General features: G+C 36.5%; 1 protein-coding gene across 1 annotated transcript in view; it reads right to left on the bottom strand.

The window, feature by feature from the left end:
* Nucleotides 1-2,681: 2,681 nt before the first annotated feature.
* The window catches only part of TDP1 (tyrosyl-DNA phosphodiesterase 1), a 35,965-nt gene continuing 17,104 nt past the window's right edge, over nucleotides 2,682-21,542 (bottom strand). The window contains exons 14-16 of the mRNA XM_042868334.1: nucleotides 20,117-20,219; nucleotides 8,597-8,711; nucleotides 2,682-3,149 (exon numbers count right to left, since the gene is read on the bottom strand). Of these exons, the coding sequence (XP_042724268.1) occupies nucleotides 3,076-3,149; nucleotides 8,597-8,711; nucleotides 20,117-20,219 (292 nt within the window). The 3' untranslated portion in view covers nucleotides 2,682-3,075. The remainder of the gene's footprint in view (nucleotides 3,150-8,596; nucleotides 8,712-20,116; nucleotides 20,220-21,542) is intronic.

Below are 21,542 nucleotides of genomic sequence, written 5' to 3'. Positions count from 1 at the left end.
AAAAGACTTTCAGAAATGAGAAATGTGACTACATCATCCGTCTTTTTAAAATCAGTTACTAAAATGGAAGGATATTTTAGACTTAGAGAAGATAATCTTTCATTTGTGCTTAGAGCTATAGCAGATATTTTCATTTGAATATTACCTCTTGGTACAGAGGATGTGAGGCAGAGTCGGGACTCAATAGTCCTCACAAGAGATTCCTCAAGAGCCCTTCTCAAGAACAACCAGACCTTTTTTGGAAGCCGCTTCACAGTTGCTTACTTCCCCACTTCCTAGTAATAGCCTTAGTAGAAAGGAAAGAAGGCAGAATTCAGTAAAAATAATAAAAAGCCACTACATATAACAATTATTTCTGCAAGAAGAGAAACATGTGGTCACACAAGGCATCACAAGAAGGATGCATGCTTCCACAGAGGATTTTTCAGAAAGTACAGACTGTTTTGTTATTCTGCAGAATATTGTTGCGCTGTAATAGCTTACATACACGTGTTATATAGGTTATAAAAGAAAGCACCAAACAAATCACCTCAACTTTACTCTTTCCAACTTCAAGAGAACAGAAGGAAAGTCACAAGGAGAGAGCACGATGCATGCAGTTAGTGCCAAAACTTTGTGCATTTTAGTACAGTCAGAACTTCACAAAGCAGGATGCTGTTTTAAGAACCATAGGAGCAAGAGTTACTACAAAAGTATTTGAAAGAAAAAGGCAATTTAAAAGAAATTAGAGTTAGGCAACTAGTCAACATATAATGCCCAGAGATCATGTAAAAATCACCAAAAAGATTCCCAGATTGCTCTTGAAATCATGTACAGTGGTGATTTGCATGTTAAGGAAGAAACCTCTTCATACAAAACAACTTCCATATAGTCAGAACAGAGTCAGAGCATTAGTAGAATCAATTTTGATAAATGAAGCAGAAGACCCAATATATTACAGGAGGAGAAAAAAAGCCAGGCGGATAAAACCTGTACATTAAATAGAGAATTATTTCTCTGATTGTACTCATCTCCTTTCAACACTTTCTGCATTTTCACTATGTTTTCTGCTTTTGCCCTTCATTTATAATTGGTCAGAATAAAAGAAATTCTATTGTAAAGAGAAGTAGTGGTGTGACTAATGCCATCTTTTGCCTAAAATTCTGACAGTTTGGGTCACAGTGATTAATCCTACAACTGTAAAATCTCATCAATTTCTTTAATGCAAATAGGATTACAGTATTACAGAGAACAGTAACAGTACCCAGCCAAACTTAGTTACATATGTCAGGTGCTGCTTTAGCTTGGGCTAATTTGTTTTCTCCTTTGCTTCATTCATAGCATCACCTCCTGAATATTAGGGCCCCAACTTTGTTCAGACAATGCTGAAATCCAGTCTTCTAGATAAAAATGATTATTTGCAGTTCAGCTACTTACTAGATTCAAGAGAATCTGATGTGAAAACAGCAAAATTGTGGGAAAAAATACATGAAACAAACAATTAGAGTGATAGGAAAAATGGAATTTTAAAGCACTCTGTTAAAATGGAATCTTAAGAGAACAATAAATGTTCTCAAGTTTGTTCTGATTGATCAGTATTTTCTGGCTAAAGGTGTTCTCAGAAGTTTTCTGTTCACTTCTAACACGTCATCCATCAAGTCCATACGTGTTTGGGATGCACAGGACTGGTTGCAAAAGCACACAACTACCTTGGCACTTCACTTTCTTCAAAACAAGTTTTACCTATTGTTCTGGGAGAGTGAAAGTTAAAATCAAATTACATGCACGTGTGTCAACTGAGCTCAAACTCTACTTGGAACATTAAACCACATACTGGTAAGCAAACCAACTCTTTTGTACAAGTCTGCCACCCAGCAGTGCCTCAGATAGCATACTTTAACTGTTTTCTCCCCCCCCTACCCCCCAGCTTCCTCTCCAGCCTAGTTGCTATGCCCAAGGCCTTGCTCATACAATGAGGTGCAATGAACCATGCCCTTGGCGCAGGGCTGCTAACAATTAAGGTATCACAAGATACAGGTAAGGACCCGTCTCTGGTTGCTTTGGATAACAGCCACACAATAAAAAGATTTAATGAGTTTTCTAACAGAACGGATCACTTTGTTCCCATTGAAGGGCTTCAGAATGATCTTCTGATAGTGGATTAGATGAGCCCTGGAAAGCTGAAGTTGAAACACGCCGAGTTCCTAGAGTTCCTAAGATAGCAAAGCAGCAGCGCTTCATAGCATTTGCTATATGCCTTTGTAAAAACACACCTTACTTTATGATAACTCTTGAATGAAACAGACAGACATTAGGCACACCTCCCATTGTAGCCCACATCACCCTGGAGAATGATAATACAAAAAGAAAGAGACAACAGTGGAACTGTTACCTAGTCAGATCATTTAAAATCAAAAGGGAATAATGAACGAAATAGCGCACAGTGAAGTAAGATTTTGGGGCTGCAGGACCATAACATATTTAAGACTACTTTTGAGCACCCAAGCTTGCTTAAATTAGTGTTTTTGACTGCACTTGTGTCTGCAAATGGAAAAAACCAAAAAACCCACGAGATTAGTAAATAACTGATGTGACATGCTGCAAGAAGCCAAACCCATTAGTAGTAGAGCTTGCACTAGAAGTGATGGTTAATAAAGCAAGTGTATACTCTTGGAAGATGGAACAAAAGACAGAACAAAGGATACATAAACAAGGTTGACTTTATTTAAACTTAACACAATTTTTTTTAAGAGGTGCCGAGGCCAACTGGTAGACTCTCAAAACAATAACATTTAAATCCACTACTGCTAAAAATACTGAGAGAATCTCTGAGGACAGTCTGCTTTCAGTCTTGAAAAGTATACTGGAAAGAGAACTAATGAGAAGACATACAAAAAGTTACTTTTAAAAATGCAGTTACAAGTTCATTTATTGTTATGAATTCTTCAAGAATCTCTCCATTATCAACATTTACCTTTCAACTTCAACACAGCCTTTTTAGCAGACATTACAGCTTTAAGAAAGAAATAAGCAGTCTTGCATTAGTCTTGCAGGCTCAGTGTCAGCAAGTGAAACATCACAAAACACTGGAAACATTCATGACGGAACCCACATATTTCCATGCGTATCAGGGGCACTAGTGTAAGGAATATTCCAAATCCACGGTTGGTCTGTAAACCAAAACAAGAAACATACTTGTGACAAATTCACTTACTAAATGCAAAATTTTGACCTGCCTCTTCATCTCTTCCCTTTGTAAGATAGAAGACATAAAAGTTCCCACGCAGATTTTCAACTTACCAATTCATTTATTTTTTAAAAAAGGAAGTAAGATTTAATTTTTGATACCTAAAAATAACCCTGCATGAACTCTAAAATGTTCAAGTTTACACCTCACTTTTTAAAACGTTACATCTACAGATGAGCAACAGGTTTGGAGCAGACTGTTCCCACTCTCCACTTCTCAAAATACAGGAGCTATTCCAAATCTTGGGAAGGAAGAATTCAGGAAGAAAAAGCAGCAAAGCAGCAGGAGACAATCGCTAGCTCTGCAGCCTGCTGTAGGCTCTTTTTCCTCCCATGTACACGTCGCAGAAAAGCCGCTGATCTCTGATGTGAGGCTATTATTCTACTTCTCTCAGGCTACTTTTACTAAAATAGAGCAATCTCCTCTTTCCTTTCAGAATGACTTTTCTCCTCAAATAATCTTACATAATCCTAGCCTGTTTTTCTTAGAAATCTGATATTTTATGTGTGAAACTATTGGTGAAACAAATTACAATATAGTTATTTTTAACATCAGGTAAGATTTAGGTTTTTTTTAATATCACTTAATAGGAGCAACAGCAACAAGAGAAAGACAATGACCACATACACAAATGCCATAGGACCCTATTTCCTTACTGATGTATATTCACAAGCTTTTCAAAGTTTTCAATTCCAAGCTTTTGAAAATTAAATCTGCTGATTTTCTGAAGGAAAAAAACAACAAAGATGAACTATTCCCTATTTATAGCCTCACTATGCATTTTTCAAGTGTGCTCAAAACACTCATTTTTCATAACTCTGAAATCTAGTCTTTTACTTCTGCTTCATTGTCTCAACTACCCCTTACTGGAATCACTGTCTAACCCAATGTAGCTTTTCCTTGGATCATTAATAAAGCAGCAGAACTCTGACACTACAGCTAGCTCACAATTAAACAAATGTGGTATTTCTACCCCACTGCTACTCCAAGATTACCTGAAATCTCAGACCATGCACTATTTCAGTTATATTTGGGCAGACTACTGAAGATTCTCTCACAACTGAATAAACTATAACAATTCAAAGATAGAAGGGCCCTGAAGAAAAAACAATTTTTTCCAAGTAACATCTAATTAATACCTTAACCCCCCCCCCTCCTCCCCCCACACACACTTTGAGTCAATGCTACAGAATCTGAAATGATGAGCTGGCAATGGTACAATAACATTGTTTTGCTGTTGCAGGTTTTCATTAAGTGATATTAAAAAAAATTAAATCTTATCTGATGTTAAAAATACAGGACTTTGCAAATACAGTATATTGTGTAGGTCAACAGCATGTAGGCAAGCCATCTTAAAACTTCATGTTCTCAGGCGTATGACAGATGGCAGTACAGTATGTACAGCCAAATCCAGAAAGTCTGTGAATTAAAGGAACGTACAATTGAATAAAGTATAAAAATACAATTAAAGCATCTTTGTTATTCTTTCCTGAGAGTTTAAAGTGTCATACAAGTGTCTTTTGCAGTGCAAATGGAGATCTGGATGAGTTATTCCTTGTTGATTTCTCAACACAGAATGGATACTTATATCCTCTTTCACAACATTTCACAAGATCTCCAGTTAGAAAATTCATTTTGGAGAAATAAGTGGTCACACATAAAGAAAGGTGATTCTACAGTCAAGGTTTTCAACTCTTCAAACTGTGCCATCTACATACACATTTTAGTAACAGCAAACTTAATCCCTCTTGCAGAAAATGCCAATTTATTTTAGCCTCTCTTTTCTGTCCCTCTTTTTGTTGTTGTTGTTGTTGAGGGGAGCAGGACATGATACTTAAAAACAATTTTTCTTGTCCTCTCAGTTCCTCTCAATTAAAAAAAATTGTACCTGAGAGGTCTCAGTAAAGGGAAAAAGGCAGACCAGGCATACATGTTGGATATATTTCCAATATTTCCAAAGAATAGAATTCTGATTGCCAGGACTATGAGCACTCAATGAGGAAAACAAAAACAATCAACTCTCACTCCAGCAAGTCTTACAAAGTTGCAGAAACCAGAGATGAAGCTTTGAATTTATGCCTGAATGGATGAACTCTACGCACTGAGTTGACTTCCTAAGGCTCTCAAGATAATTTGGACATTAAATCTTAGTTTTACACAAAGACAATCTTTGGTCAGTTCACTCAAAGATTCCCATACTAACTGATCATTACATGGGAAACAAGATGCAATGACAGTGAGCAGTAGCTTTTACCAGGAGTTTGTTGTATTAATGGAGTAGACAATATACATTAATTCAAATATTGATGAACAACAGACAGTGGCCACGGTCAGACTGTAGGTTTACCTGTCAATTGTACTAAGTAGCCTCCAGATTGAAAGATCTTTTCCTTTAGTATCACTTATGTTCTCATCACAACCACTATGAATTCATACTCGCATGAGAGGGAAGATAAGAAACTGGACACAGCAGTAGTCAAGTTGCATCAAAACATCCCTAGTACTAAGTAGCTCTAAGATTTATTAATCTCACACACTTATTACAGAAATCTAGCAAAACAGCAATACAGAAAAGTGTTTTGGAAAACAAGCCCCAAACAAGTGGAAAGTAGAACCACTAAAGCAGAAAACTAATCACACAAACATATCTGGAAAGTGCAATTCACTAAGAAGCGAAGCAGATAAGATAGCAAAAATATACAGCAACTCGCTACAGCATGAAGTAAACCAGATTCCCTGATTCATTGGGTTAGTTCACTGTACAATCATTACTTCCTGTTAATTTCTATATAAAAACAATTCTGTGTAGTTAAATCAAGTTGCTATGTGACATGAAAATATTTCTGATATGATTTCCCTCAGAGAAGCCCCATCTTACAAACTCCTCACTTCAATCCAGAAGAAGTGCACTGCTACCAGCTACATTAAATAGTGTTATATTTTATTCCGTGTTTATTATGATCAAATTAAAGATCAACACAAGCAGGCGTAATTTAACTGCGGATCAATTATAAAGTGCACCTATGTGCAAGCTTGAAGTACAACTGAAAATTAAGAGAAAGCAACAGGAAAATTTCACGTGTGCACCACTGAGGTAATACACTGGAATTACTCCATCGGCAACATCTTAAGCCACATCAACACGTACTTCAGTGACCTATGATGACATTTCAGTGAAGAATCAACTATTTCTCTGAAAGAGCAGGGCAAGGCAAAACAAGAAGATATCTTCCTCACAATGATCTGAAATTACACTGTTCAAATTACTAAAAGAAGAGCAAGAATGTTTTCAAGATCGTTTCTCTAAGAAATCTTTTTTGTGCTATGCCTAAGGTTCAGTTTCAGAATGAAGTCTGCTGTCTAACTAACAAGGCAAGCCAGATCTATGTGACAGAATAGACGAGGGGAAAAGGACAGACACCAGATCATTGTGTTATGAACACAAAATTTTAAAAGATTGTGGATCAAGACTAAAATTATGGATGAAACCAGATAGATAATTTGCATCATTTACTGATGAGATCATCACTGTATCTTGTGAGAAATATTTTACTGTTTTTCAGGACTTTTGATGAATTTACTACAGTGTAAGAATTCCCACATTGGAAGCCAGGTCCTATCTGATGAACACCCATTAATATAACAAAGTCATTCTGACAGAATGACAAAGAAGGACCACTACAAATAGATTATTTCCACACACTAAGGGACTGCTTTTCTTTCGCTGTTATGTAATTATACACTACAATTCTGTATCACTAAGCATATCTCATTCAAGACTGGAATTTCTACAAACAGGAAAAAAAGAGTGCATTCTGGTATTGCTATCTTCTACTTTGAGCTTTATATGGCAAACAAATGGCTCTGCTCCTCACCATCTGCTTACTATGCTTCCCATTTCTTTTCTTTCCTGCTCCTAACAGGAGTCTTCTGATTCTATGAAAGCTATGTATGATTTGCTTTCCCATGCTTAGACAATCTGAGTTCATGGAAAAATCCCTGGAGCCTTTTCTCTTTCAATTACAGGGATCAGTCAATATGGCTTCTTTATGGAAAGGATAATTACTTGCATTTCTGCTTCTCAAGACTTCATTAAAATAAATCTACACTACTCTCTGGAGACTTAGGGAGTTGATAACTGCATTGTTACTGGCTGATTATTTCATGAGTCCATCCCTAATATAGAAATTCTTTACACATTTTTTCCACCAAGAGGCTGAGGAATTGAAACAGAATATTCGGGAAAAATGTGGGAAGCTATAGGCTGCTGACTCTGCGTCAACTGCCAAAGCCCAAACAACTTGAGTTCTATCCATCTATTTCACAGGAGAATGCTGAAACTCAGAAGCTGAATTACAGACAAGCAAATTCACTAAAGATTTTTTTTTCCATGCAGGAAATGAAAAATTATTCAGAAAAAAAAAAGCCTCTATATTCATATGAAAGACACATGAGGATCACTAACACCTTAGATTGAATGCAGGGACGTACAAATATACAACCACATTTTTGTCAAAAGAAGATTGTACGTTACATGCGTTTGAGAATACACATAGGGGCTCATTTTTAAAAATCTTAGCTTTAAAATTTCCAAAGTTTCAGCATGGCATTAGTTATCCATCAGGTACAGCTGCATATGCATCCCCAAGCACAACAAATTGCAACTGGCACTATCTCAAAATTTTTCCATAAGCATTGATGTTCACTGCATTTAATGGAACATCAGCTAATATCTAACCACACAATTAGGAAGAGTCGAAAGTCAGGACAGTAATAGTTACAATACATAAAATATTTTTTCTCTTTTGCTAGCAAGTAACTGAGGCACAATTCATCACCCCTCTCTGACATTGATATTTAAATGTGTTCTATACTAGATGAAACAATAGCAAGTAGATTGTATTATAATTTCTTCAGTAAGCCAGTAGTTTCTCCACTAGGAAAGACAGAGTAACATTTAAGAATAGCTTTAAGTGTAAAAGAATGAAGGAAGCTCATAAAACAGATACATTATCTTTGCAAGTTCCAAAGTAACATGCACCACATTCCTGCAAATCGTAACTATAGTAAGTCCTGTGGAATCTAGGTAAAAAGATGCAAGATCTCCCAATGCAGGTATGATTGCCACTACCAGCATGAGAAAAGATGAATTCATAACCTAGATAACAATACAGAAAAATAAGAACCAAAATATTAAGTTCTTTTCTTAAAACAGAATGTAGGAGTGCTACCATTTCAAACGCAAAGTCAAGCCGCCATAATGTTAAAATAAAGCTTTGGAACATATCTCCATTAAAACCAACTTAAAGTTACTCAGATGAGCTTACTGCTTATATAATACGCTATTTGTCTTCCAAAGCCACACCTTACCTTTGCTTCCATACTGTTCTGGAGGCAGATCAAATGGTACAGGAAAAGATGTTGCTGAATCTTTACCCTCCGAAAGCATTTTCCCTTTCACATGGAAGTAACCATTGTCCAATCCCTACAATAGATAGGAAACAAAAAAAAAAACCATTGCTTTTTAGGAGACAAACCCAATTTACAGTAGATTTCTCAATAGCAGAACTTACTTTAAGAAACAAAGTTTTGCCTCTGTTACTGAGATAACACGCTTACTAGAGCACCTTGTTTCCATAAGAATTCAGCTGCTCTTACCACTACAATTGCAGGCTTTCTTTTTTTTTTTTTTTTTTTTTTTTTTTCAAATAGAATTGGCCTGGCCCCAAAGGTATTCAAACTGAATATACTCCACATTCTCAGCTGCTTTCACATCCACCAACTTATTTCCACATTCAGCAGGTAAATAGAGTTGTGACTTGACTTGTGAACAATTCTATCCAAATTCCTTTCCTGGTACATCACAGGCAGCAGCACACCTCAGTGGAGGAATATTTTGTTGTACTAAGTAATTCTATTTTATTCACATAACACTGTTGGCTGAACTGACAGCTCCACCTACACACAATATTTTTTTTAAACAATACCAAACTTTTACTTCATCAAGAATTAGTGTTGTAAAAACAGAAAATAAGGATTTGAAGAGACCTCTAAAGATTACTGAATCCAACCCCCCTGCTAAAACAGGCTCCTTATGGAAGGTTACATAGCTAAGCATCCAGACAGGTCTTGAATCTCTCTAGAGGAGGCCACAACACCTCTCTGGGCAGGCCGTTCCAGCATTCCGTCACAGTGATAGTAAAGAAGTTATTCCCTGTTTTAGTATGGAACTTTCTGAGTTCCAGTTTCTGCCTGCTGCCCCTTGTTCTATTGTTGCTCGACACTGAAAAGAGTCTGTCCCCATCAACACGACCCCAACGCTTTATAAATTCAAAGGAAGCAACACTGATATGACCACGCAGAGCACAGAAGACAAAGTAGCTTTACACCTTCTCAACTAATATTCAAGAAACACAGCAGTAGAGAAAAGGGAGAGCTACCAAAGACAACATCAAGCTATATCACAGCAGTTCTGGCAATTCAGTCCAAAACACTCCCTGGGAGTACAGAAGCTTATTTTACTTCATGACTGAAAGTAACAGGAAAACTCTAGTTATAAAGTGTATAGTCAATGAATATAAAGATGTTAGAATTATGAAATAAACAAGAAAGTTTGGCAGAGCAGATTATAACAACAGAACAGACAGAAAGCTTACCCTCATCCTGGGCTTGCTGCAAAACTCCAGAGGAGGGATCTCCAGAAGAGATCCTTCCCCAGTGGTGGTCAGCTCTTAAATGGGGTCTAGGAGAGGTGGAGCCAGGTTCCACCCCTTCCAGCAGCACAGCTGAATTGCCTTCACCTGTGCTCCCGTGGCTGGCTCATTGCTCACCTCAGGTGATCAATCAGAGATTCAGGCCATGATTCAGCAGTTCCCATACATGAAGAAATACTGTATATTACTTCAAGGACTAGATTTAAAACCCACTGTTTTTCCAACAAAAGAACATGAGAAAAAAAAATAAACAATGACCACATGAACCAAGATCTGTTTTGAACTTACATTTCTTACACCTTTCAGGTCAGTGGAATTTTGATAAACTTCTTTAAAGCTAACCTACAGCCTTTTGTAGAGATTAGTCTCCTCATATCAAGCAGTCCATTCGAAGTATACCAACACACAGGTACATTAAGGTTTTTAAAACTTTACAAATGAGGACGTGAAATTGAATAATTAAACATGAAATCCAGAGTTACTTAGAAAAAAAAAAAATGCAACAATTGTACACCTTTACCACCAATGATCCCAGAGTCATTCAGGGATTGACAGAAACTTCATATAAAAATGTAAGCAGTCACGTAGCTACACTGATGCACGTAGTGGAAAGAACATGAAGTAGACAATGCTATAGATCAAAGCACAGGAATTGTATAAGTGGAGTCGCAGTGGTGGAGAAAGCTTTTTTCCACATTCCACAGTAGCTCTGCTTCATTAAGTGAGGAAGCTGGGTAAGGTGCATCCCTAGACACCATAAATAAGTTAACATTCTAATTGCAAACTATAACAGGGAAAGCAAGTCTCACAGAAGCCAGCTGCCTGTGAGCTTTTTTCTATTCTTCCACATGGAGATAACAGAACTGTGGAATGGTAGACAGTGCTTCCCTGGTGTATCAAGTTGATTCTCCTACTCCACAATAAACTTTATATACGTGTCAGACCAAGAGCACTGAAGTTAAACCCTTGTCTGACACCATCTTAATTTAGAATTTTTAGTAATCTTTGCTACCAAAGAATACAGTGTACAAGAACAACTACTTCTACAAGCATAGTCAGTAATCTCTATGAATGTAACTCAAGAATCAGTAACAAATGCCACATCTATTCCTCTATGAAGTGGGGTGTATTGGGTGCTTCTTACACAGCATAAGAGAAAACACACCACAGAATGTACATTATACAGATTCTAGCATATTTTTAGTCCTTTTTTTTTTTTTAATCTTTCCTCCCTCCACCCCCCAAAAGAAATAAATATTCGTTTCTGCTTTATTTCTTCCACAACCCCCCTTTGTCCTGTTATTACTTCAGCATACATCTTTATCTTCTCAGATTTTGTTTTACACCTCCGTTGTCTTCTTTCTTGTTCCATTTCCAGTCACCAGATAAATTTTCCCCTCCTCTAAGCCTTATTTCTCTGATGCTGTCCCACATCATCAGTAGACTTCATTTCAGAATTGCTTTCTTCAGCCATCAAGATTTAACCCACAGAAGTGTTCCATTCAGAAAACACTGAACAAAATTTTATTTACAAGTTTTCCTCAAAAAACGTCCTGGAATGAAAGTCTAGGTTATAGAATACATTCTTACATTCAGGCTCTCTGAGGAGATTCACTTGTTTTCAAAAATAGCTCTCATGTCTATCTTCACAGAAGAGCACACAGAAATTGACACTGTTCACACTTTTTTCTGTTTTGAGCATTTCCTGGATGCTGACAGCTCCCATCACCGTTTCCAAAAACAAATCAGCAAGATCTTGAAGAAGAAGAAAAAAACAACAAAAAAAACCCCCACTGCCTTCTACATTTTGCTTCTCAGACAAATCCTGTTCTTCCAGAACTTTTCTTCTACAGCAAGATTTTGTTCTTTGACATGTATGCTCACAGCAGTAAATTTTGAAATGCTAAGAGACACATTTCTCAGTTGGCAAACTACGCATTTTTGTACTTACAAAATTTAAGATACAGTCATGCATTTTATTACTACCTTAACATATGTTGTTAAAGTAGGCATTAGTAGGAAGAATGGGAAAAGGGAGAATGAAGTAGAATAGTTTTAAAAGTTTTTGCTACTCAAACAGAAGATAGATCAGAGATTATAAGAAACAACACACAAGACAAGGTAAAATTGCTAACCCTACTAAAGTGGGAATAAACACTAATGTATTTAGACACTACTGAAGTAACTTCTGCTAGAGACTGCTGATGATTTTACTGTCTTTATTACTTGGATGATTATGGGCCTACTTTTTCCCCATATAGGTAAAAATAGAAGAGCCATCTTTCTGGCAAAAATGCTTTAAAATTCACTAGTTTGGGCAGTAAAGAATTAGGAATACGAAGAAGCTTTACAGTAATGTAATTCTCTGGCCAGAACACACGGAAACCTTTTCTCAATACTGAAGTACATTTATTCAACTGTGCCATAGCTTATTTATTCCCAAGAGCCCTAAAATGAAATTTGGGTACCTACATCCAAAGCTCCTTTGCTTGCAAAACATGGTTTTGTCTTTACAACTTCTGAATTTGAAAACCTTATAGCAGTTCTACAAACACTCTGAGCAAGGTTTAATGCCCTTAAGTTCACATACAATGTGAGTGAACCAATATTTTATATTTATTTTCTGCCCACAATCAATTCTACACAGCGCAACTTTACTCTTCAGTTTATCTGGATGCATTACGTTAATCTGCAAGTCAGTTCTAAGTTACAACTGAAATTGCTTCAGTTCACTTTGAGTTCAGCAAAAATGACTGACAGCTATCAAATCCATTTTCAGCGTAATCCTCTCCCCACAAACAACTACAAAACAGCCAATATTTACCATCAATAAGGCATTTCAGAATCTGAAGTGCTATTTCTAGATGCCTGTGCTGATTATTCATTTACAACTGTGGCATCCAGTACCACAAGACAGCAGTAATGGGTAACCTTCCTGTTTAATAGCAACTACTATAATTGAGTTTATATTTCCAGCAGCTCACTGGCTAGTATCACATTCTTCAACAGGCCATTCAAAAGATTTAAGAATTCCACAAACATTTTTATACCATTCTATGAGTCTAGCTCAGTTTTATCTTACAACCTTACCAGACACAAGGAACGACTGCAGAAAGTTCTACTTTCTCCAGTTTTTTAGATAAACTATTTACTAAAATTATAAGTATTCTGGGAGTGTCTAATTAAATTATTACTTCAACATGCTTTCCAGAACAACTCCATACTGTAAGGCGATGGGTTCTCTCAATATATTGTACATATTAAAGGTGTAATTTATCTCAACCTTTGGAAAGGAATCCCCAGGAGCTGAAGGAACAAGCTTGAAAATGAGCGACAAAGATGATGTAAGAGGTGAGAACAGGAGATAAAGGCAAATGCTGTTCCAGTACCAGGATACAGCCATTCTGTAAGCGTTGCTTTTTAATCAAGAGAAGCTTTTGATCTAATGTCAGCATCTGCTGATTTTTCACTGAACACTAAAAATGTAAGTGATGACAGCTGCAGCGGTGTTGAGAGCAACTTCCCAACATATTTGATAGCCTACATTAGCACACCAGGCTGAGACCCAGCCTCAAAGCATAAGTTCTGAAAGCGTTTAAACAAACAAACAAGACAACAAAAAAAACTAGCATTCAAATGATGGCAAGAGAGAAGTGATCTACTTCTGAATCTGTATTCAGCAGAAAGCAGAATCACACAATTGCAGTGTTAGAAAGGTCCTCAAGAGGTCCTTAAGTCCACGCCCTGCTAAAGGAGTTTTTAAGGTTAAGAATATTACATTTGTGCTAGGCAAGCCTTAACTTCTATCAAAATTAGTAACTAAAACTAAACTACACTAAACAGCCACAAGAAACGGAACTATCAGGAATCAGCAGCATTAAAACAGCATTGCAACAGCTAGAGGGTTTTGAGACTCTAGAGATGCAGGAATGCTTTTGTTCTGTTTCAAAGCACTTAAATCCAGTTTGTGTTGCACATATTTCTAGTGGTAAACTTTAAAACAATACTGTTTTCTGTGAATGTGTGAATCTATTTCTACCTCTGACACTTTCGTTTAGACTACTGTAGTACATAATATATTAAGACCATACTGAACCAATAGAAGTCTTCACACCAAACTAAGTTACCTAAAGAATGCTTTTTAATGCAGAGTTAACTCTGCTTAATTTGTGAAAGTACTGTATGTACGCACTCTGCAGTGTAACTTACATACATGTAATTATCTGATACTCAAATGCAAGTGTAGATATTTATCCCTATGATAGAGAAATACGTATAGATATTTGTCTCTGCAGATATTTCCCAGTAAAGACAGGAAAAACTGCTGCAATTAAGTTGTGTTCTGAGGTCTGAAACTCAAACATGAAACTGTTCCACAAAGGCTGATGAATTTTAGTACAGCCACCTGTACATTTGCACATTTGCATGTTTTCTGTAAAACAAATAGGAAAAAAATTGAAAGGTCTGTAGAGAAAGTACTAATTAGGTTGCACGAAGAATCTTTATATTGCATATATTTTAATCACACTATTAACACAAAATCAACTTCAAAATGAAGAGAAATTAAATGTTTGCTTCTTGTTTATACAATTTGTCAGTCTTGGATGAACAACTCTGTTCAACAAGTTAGCAAGAAAGACTAACTTACTACACAGCATTCTGTAAAAAGCACAGCAGGCTAAGCAGTCTTAATGAGTGAGAAGAACATTGATAACATCAGTGTGCCACAGATTTATATCTGCATCTAATGTGCACTTTTTCCTCACTCAAGTAGTATAGAAGAAAAAACAAACAAACAAAAAGAACAGAAAAGCAATAAGAATGATCAGTGCTCCACTCAAGAAAGCAACTGAGCAGGTTTAGGACTGTTGAGCCTAGAAAAACGAAGACTGTCTACAGAAAGAGCAGCATAGAAAAGGTGAATATGGATCAAGTCTTTATTGCCTCTTCCAATACAAGAAGGGTAAGCCATCAAATGAAACCAAGGTTTCAAAATGCACGCTTCATATGACGTTGTTAAACTCAGCTAGGCATGCTGTGAATGCTAGATGATTACAGCATTTATAAAGAAGTTGTTACATGGTCTCTAGCTCAAGAAATCTTTAGAGATGTTATTATGTACATGCCTGCCCATTGCACTCTTCCCCATAAGCACCTGCTTTTGGCCACTGAGTTTCCAAACGTATTTTTGATAAGACAAAGCCATTTGCCTTCTACTCCTCCAGCAGCTATCTTAGAGTCAGCAGTGTGGGGAAAGGGAAAGACTAAGGGGCTTGGCTATACAGTATACAGGCATAGTAGCTTTTCTACAGCCAACCCCCAGACATTCGCACCTATTTTCCTCCAAACCTCTGATCAGCCCTTTCCATAGGCTGTAGTTCCAAAACCATACCAAAATATCATCTTGAATATCCTACAAGTTATCCTGGTTATCCTATACTCACTCACCTCTCTGCTCACTTTCCCTTCTTTCTTGCATCAGTATTCACCTGATCATTTTTGAGTTTATGAATGCAATTTGCACAAGTTTTCATTGCTTTTCTTCAGTTTGAGCTAATTAAAAGCACAAGGACTCCATTGAGAACCAATAGTGGTACAAACAAGGGAATGAAGACAGCCACAAACAGGCTACAATCATAGTAGGACCAACCAATTATGTAGTTAAGCGTGGTAAGTTAATTTATTACTTAGTCATGTTTGAGACAGATTTCAACCTACCTTTCCAGGTGGTAAATCCTCTAATAGACTGGTCTGCTGAGTCACGTATAGCAATTGTACCTGTCACCAGAGCACAATGTGGAGAGGCAGCAAAACGTTCAAGTAAAGTTCTTTCTGTACTCTTCTGCTTCTGGGAGCCTGATCCTCCCTGCAGCAGATGTAGTTTTAAGAGAGGCCTCAAACAGCAAACAAATAATGACGACTGCCATGACCCCAAGATCAGCATCCTTTGCAAATCTCAGCTCATCCTTTCAGTCCTCAATGAGATCAAGATCTTGTCCTCGTTTGTATTAGTAATTATTGTGGTGCTGATCTACTGTACATGTAGAAATTGGATTCTTTTACTCCGAGAAAGTACTAAAATTTCTGCTAGTCTTTTTTTTTCAAATACAATTACAAAACGTCTATAAACTCTGATGACAAAGAATGGAGCCAACAGGCAATATTCTCAACTTCAAAGGTTAATGATACCATTGGAATGAATGACTTTTCAGTCTGGGATCACAAGAGTGAGATTCTCTCACTGTAGAATCTAGTAATTCAATTGAAAAACAGCCTTGGAACAAGTTATCTCAAGTTACAGATGCTAAATTAACTCTCATTTAGAGATATCTGGAACCAGAGTCTTGAAATGCTCCTGAAGCCGCATAAAAGGAAAAAAGTCACCAAAAGCATTGCTGTCTACTACAATATTACAAATGCACTTAATAAATAGCATATTACAGTGGTGACAGCAACTTGTACAGGTATACCTGAGAAAGTACTTTAAACTAGTGTGGAGGCTGTTAGCATGGTAATTATAATACCTGTCACAGCTCCATATTAGCTCCAGTTCGTGGAAAGTTTCAGCAGTTTTTTCTGAACACTCTGCTGCTATAACTGCCAACTGGCAGTTCTCAAGAAAGAAACATCTTGCATGCATTTAACTATTTTTGGTTTTCAGATATAAGATTGTGCTGTGCATGCATCACAAGGATAAATTCACACTGCAATAAAAAACAAAAAACACATCAGTCAAGGTTCCAAATCCTTGATGCCTACAGTTAAAACTTATTGTTTTTTTTTTAGTGATACTTATTCACTTCAGGACAGTGACTCATCTTGCCACTATGTTTCACAAAGCCATTAGGTTCCCAAACAACCACATTCCATTCCAAACTACTCCCACCCCACTGCAAAATACAGCATGTTTACACTTTCAAGTCCACGTTCAGTATGCAAGTGTGAGTTCAATATTATGAGTACAGGCCCCCGGGTCTCACACTTGAAGCTGTCAATATTAAATACAACATTTATTTTCCACTTCAAAAATAAATGACAACAATGCACAGAAACTGTGTTTTTTCATGACAGAATTTTTTCTTGAGAGGTGGACACTCCTAAGATGAGAACTAGAACTTCACTATTGAAGACTGACAAAATTCCAAGTGTTAGGTAAGACAGCATGACCAACTACCACAGACTTGAAGCCTGTTTTTATACAGGAAAGCCCCAGCAGATACCAGGAGCAGTGGAGTAGCTTCAGTGGACAGCCTACACTTGTCTATTCAATATGATACAAACTTACAGGCATACCAGGAGATACTGTGCATAGAAAAATCACCATTTTTTCTTCCCTTTTGCCACTACAAACATTACAAAACAAACATTTTACATCCCATTATTTACTCATCCAAACTGAATTTTCAACAATGGCTCTTCCATATTGCAGGAAGGGTTTACACTGCTTGCTACTTCAACTAATGGCAAAAATAGCAGAGCAACACAACAATAGGAGATACTGATCTTCTGAACATAGCAGGGATTGGAACAGAAGGAACAGGAATACCTTGACTATTTTCTCCAAAAACAGACTGATTTAGCAGAAAAATGGCTTTTACACATTATAAAATTAACCCCAGAGAGCCCTTTATAAACAAATTTAGAGTGTGCCCATGAACAAAGAATGCAACCAAACTACTGTAAAAACTTCAATGAAAATGTAATGCAATATAACCTCCCTTTCATAAGGAACAGAATTCTCTGCAGTCCCTAAACAGAGAAGAAAAAAAGTAGTCCTAACCAATGCCTTTTTCTCCTCTCCACCTGATGACCAGAAGGCTTGAGCTACATTGTGAACTGTTTACCCATGAATAGTTATCAAAACAGTTCTTTACAGTTCACATAAGATTTGTAGTGGAATAACTGAATTTTCTGTGTAAACAAGCCTACAGGCTTCTGCTAAAGGCTGGAGCAGATGCTTAACAAGTATTAAATGTGTTTTTAATCATCAGTAAACTTTGCTTTGACTGAAACTTAAATCCAGTGTCCTTTCGATGCAGTACAGGAATGAAAATATATTTCTATTTTTAGTAACTCAGTTTCTGAAAAATGGCTAAAAACATCTTGTTTCAGCTGCTAAGACTGGTGCCAGCAGAAATAAAAGCTTTAACAATTTTCATCAGAATGACGACTCGTAATTCTAGGTGTTTAATGGCAGGTGGGTCAAACTAATTTCAAGAATGTAACACTTCAAATTCAAATAACTTCAAATTGCTGAAACTTTGTGACTGCTTAAGAATCTTATCTTTCTGATCATTAAATGCTCCTTAAAGTATATTTCGCTTCATTAAAATAAAGCTCGATTCTATAATGAAACAGTTATTTATAGAGAAACCTGACAGAAGGGAGATCCTAATTTTTAGGAATGAGGAAGAAGGTTCAAGTTTTTTTCCATAAATTTTATTTCTGGGAGAAATTCTGGTGATCCTCTCTATACTGCTCCATGTACAAGAAATTCTACATAGAACAGAAGGTTCAGAATGGAATGTAAGCCTGATGTTGTCACAGTTATACATATTTTCTTCTTAAAGCTTGTAGATCACTCAGATGTGAAACAGGTACAGGCAACTCTTGGCAAAAAGATTTATGTTAACTCAAGTACTCCTTGTTTTCTCCCCATTTGATGTACGTTTTCCAAAAGCTAGTAATCAACAGAAAAACCAGACACAGAACAGAAATACTGCTTTTATACTAAATGGCTGCTCAATCTGACCTGTAAAGGTTGTTAAAAAAACAACAAAAATATATCCACTAAAAACAATTACGCTACTACAATAAATTCTCTGCTCAGCAGCATCTGGAGATGACCACAGCCAACTTCTTAGTATGTTGTTTTGTCCCTTTAGGTCAGCAGGATTTAAAAGCCCTTCCACAAATTATTTTTGCACTATTCTTCACTACTGCCTTATTAAATGTTTAAAGTATTACTAATTGTATAAAATGTTTACTCCTGTGGTGTTGGAGTTAGGGTGCAACACTATCAACACCAATGCTCCGTACTGTAGGAAATCATCAGATTTTTTTGCTTCAGTCTCTAATTAATCAATTTCTAAAAGTTGTCACCCAGAGAAAAGAAACCATGGCTGGAGAATGATGCCTGAGACTGACACTGTTAATCTTACAGAGACCACACTACAACAGGAATGGTGTCAAGAGGAAGATAAGAGTTCTTCAGCCACAGCCAAATCTCTAGAATTAGTAAATATTCATTTAGGATTGCATTACAGATCAACAGATGTGACTAAACATTGTATGAGTATTCGTGAACATAATCTAGGAAAGATGTATCCTTTAGAAAAATATTCTAAATGACTTTTGGCATACAAACTTTCTCAGAGAAACTTGCAACAAATCCTCTGAAAAAGAAAAAATTTTACAGAGGAAAAAGTTTGAATTGCTTCTGATCCTAAGCTATCTGCTGTTCATAATGTTTTGGTGCCAGTAGGTTCACAAGGAAGAAGCAAGTAGCAGCAGGAACAAGAGATTTTTATCTTCCCAATATTAAGCAGCAGGTTTAAAGAAAAAACAACCTACACAAAAAATGGATCACTTTCCTCAAGTACAATGCATGATTAAACTACAGAAAACAGCATCACAGGATTTTGTGACAACTGAAACAAAGCAAGAGTGATATGAACCTGATGTGTTAAAAAAAAAAACACATCTGAAAAATGCTCAAAATACATCATTGGGAACACATGCTAAAGAGATAATCACTTGCATAGTGTTTATTGCAGCAAACCCCATAATGTATAAGGGCTGCATTCACACTGGATGCAAGATAGATCAACCTCATGTTCTCAGCTCCACAGGCTAAACTAATGGATATTTGGGGTAAAACTTGTCTTCAATGTTCTGAGAGTGTTATCCCCAGTTTGGATGGTATACTCCTTCAGCATTTAAACTCTTACTTACGAAGTTCTTAGATCCACATAATAATATTAGAAAATAACTAGAAGACCACCTTGTTCTCGGAACAGAAAGCATATGAAAATGTCACATGGCTTCGAAATACTATAAGCTTTCTGACAGAGAAACACAGGAATTAGTAACTAGATTTATTCAGTCGTGTTTGATATTTGCCAGTACTTGGAGATTCTCAACTTATCTCAGGATTTGACTTGAGCTATGAACTTACAAATGCTGAAGGCAAGAAAAGGACTCCAAGTTCATATGAACGGATCATCAGTTGGGTGCCATTTTTCTCCAGAGCTCCCCATGCTGCTTTAGATAGATTGGCACTGCAAAGAGAAAGCATTTCAGTAAGGCATACCCTTCACAGCAGAAAATACTGAAGCTGTAGCAATGCACTTCTGGCAGGAGGATTTTACTTCAAATCACATTAGTTTTTAATGAAAGTAATTTGAGTATTATTCCTAACTGTTATTTTTACAGCAGACTGGAAACAGCAGAGGCAATACTCAGAAGGACATTGATAGAACACGTGAAAAATTATACAAGCTTGCTCATATCATACAGATCTATAAAGAAAAGGTCAGCCTTTTGAATCTACTCTGCACATTTCAGATAGAAACTCAATATTGGTAAATGCTTCAGTGTGATAACATTAAAAAATAAAAGGCTAGCTAAATTATGACTAGTTATAAGACATTTAGCATAGAACATTTTTGCAAGTGCTAAACAGAACAAAAGGCTAAGAGCAAGAGATATTTTGATACATTTATAAACAAATAAATATCAAACAAGCTTATCTTTGTTTCGGATGGATTAGCACCATGTCATTGTTAATCCTTCATTACTATCTGCTACAAAGTAGATAAAGTTGACACCAAAAAATGCAAAAGTTCTCAAAACTGACTTCTATGGAATAATATCAGGTCTGAACAATACATTTTAACCAAAAGGCATGCTGAATATTTTCTAATAGTAGCATATGGTGGGAGAGAAAAAAGTCAAACCAACAATGAATTTCTGCATTAGGTGAAGAAGCATCACATTTGAATGATTAAATACTTTAACAATCACCTTAACTGCTACTATTGTAGACAACAGCATCAACAAGCAATGAAATTTAAAAAACCAAAGTAAAAAAAGATTGAGTAACTGAACATTTAAAGAAAACATACAAACACGATAAGCTACTGTTTTGGGGTTATACAAAAAACCCCTGCTCATAGAACTGAAATCTACCTTTTCATTCACAGTAACAAAACCTTCCCTTGTATCAAGGAATTACTCGCTGATCCTTTCGACTTCTTTAAAAAAGAAGAAGAAAACTAGCAGATGGAAGTATAGACTGAAAACATCCATACTTCAAGCTAGACTGCTGCACAGCTTAATCTGACAAAAGGTCAGACACCAAATATCAGCTATCTATATGTTTTATAGCAAAAAGGCAGCACAAGCATAAACTAAGCCTCAACTTATTCTATTTTGTTGCAGTCAATGAACAAACTGGTGTATCCAACATCAATCCACAAACACCGTGTATTAAGGAACATCAGCCAAAGGTTTAGGAAGTTTTTATTACTTCAGTTGATGCTGGACCCTGAAATTGGAAGCTAAAGCCCAGAGAAGATTATGGAGCCATTGCCAAGGGTTTT

The sequence above is a fragment of the Lagopus leucura genome, unplaced genomic scaffold (genome assembly GCF_019238085.1).
Source record: "Lagopus leucura isolate 7727_CA_CO unplaced genomic scaffold, USGS_WTPT01 Super-Scaffold_1, whole genome shotgun sequence".
Taxonomy (NCBI): domain Eukaryota; kingdom Metazoa; phylum Chordata; class Aves; order Galliformes; family Phasianidae; genus Lagopus; species Lagopus leucura.
The sequence above is the reverse complement of the archived record's forward strand: the minus strand, read 5'-3'. Positions and strand labels throughout refer to the sequence as shown.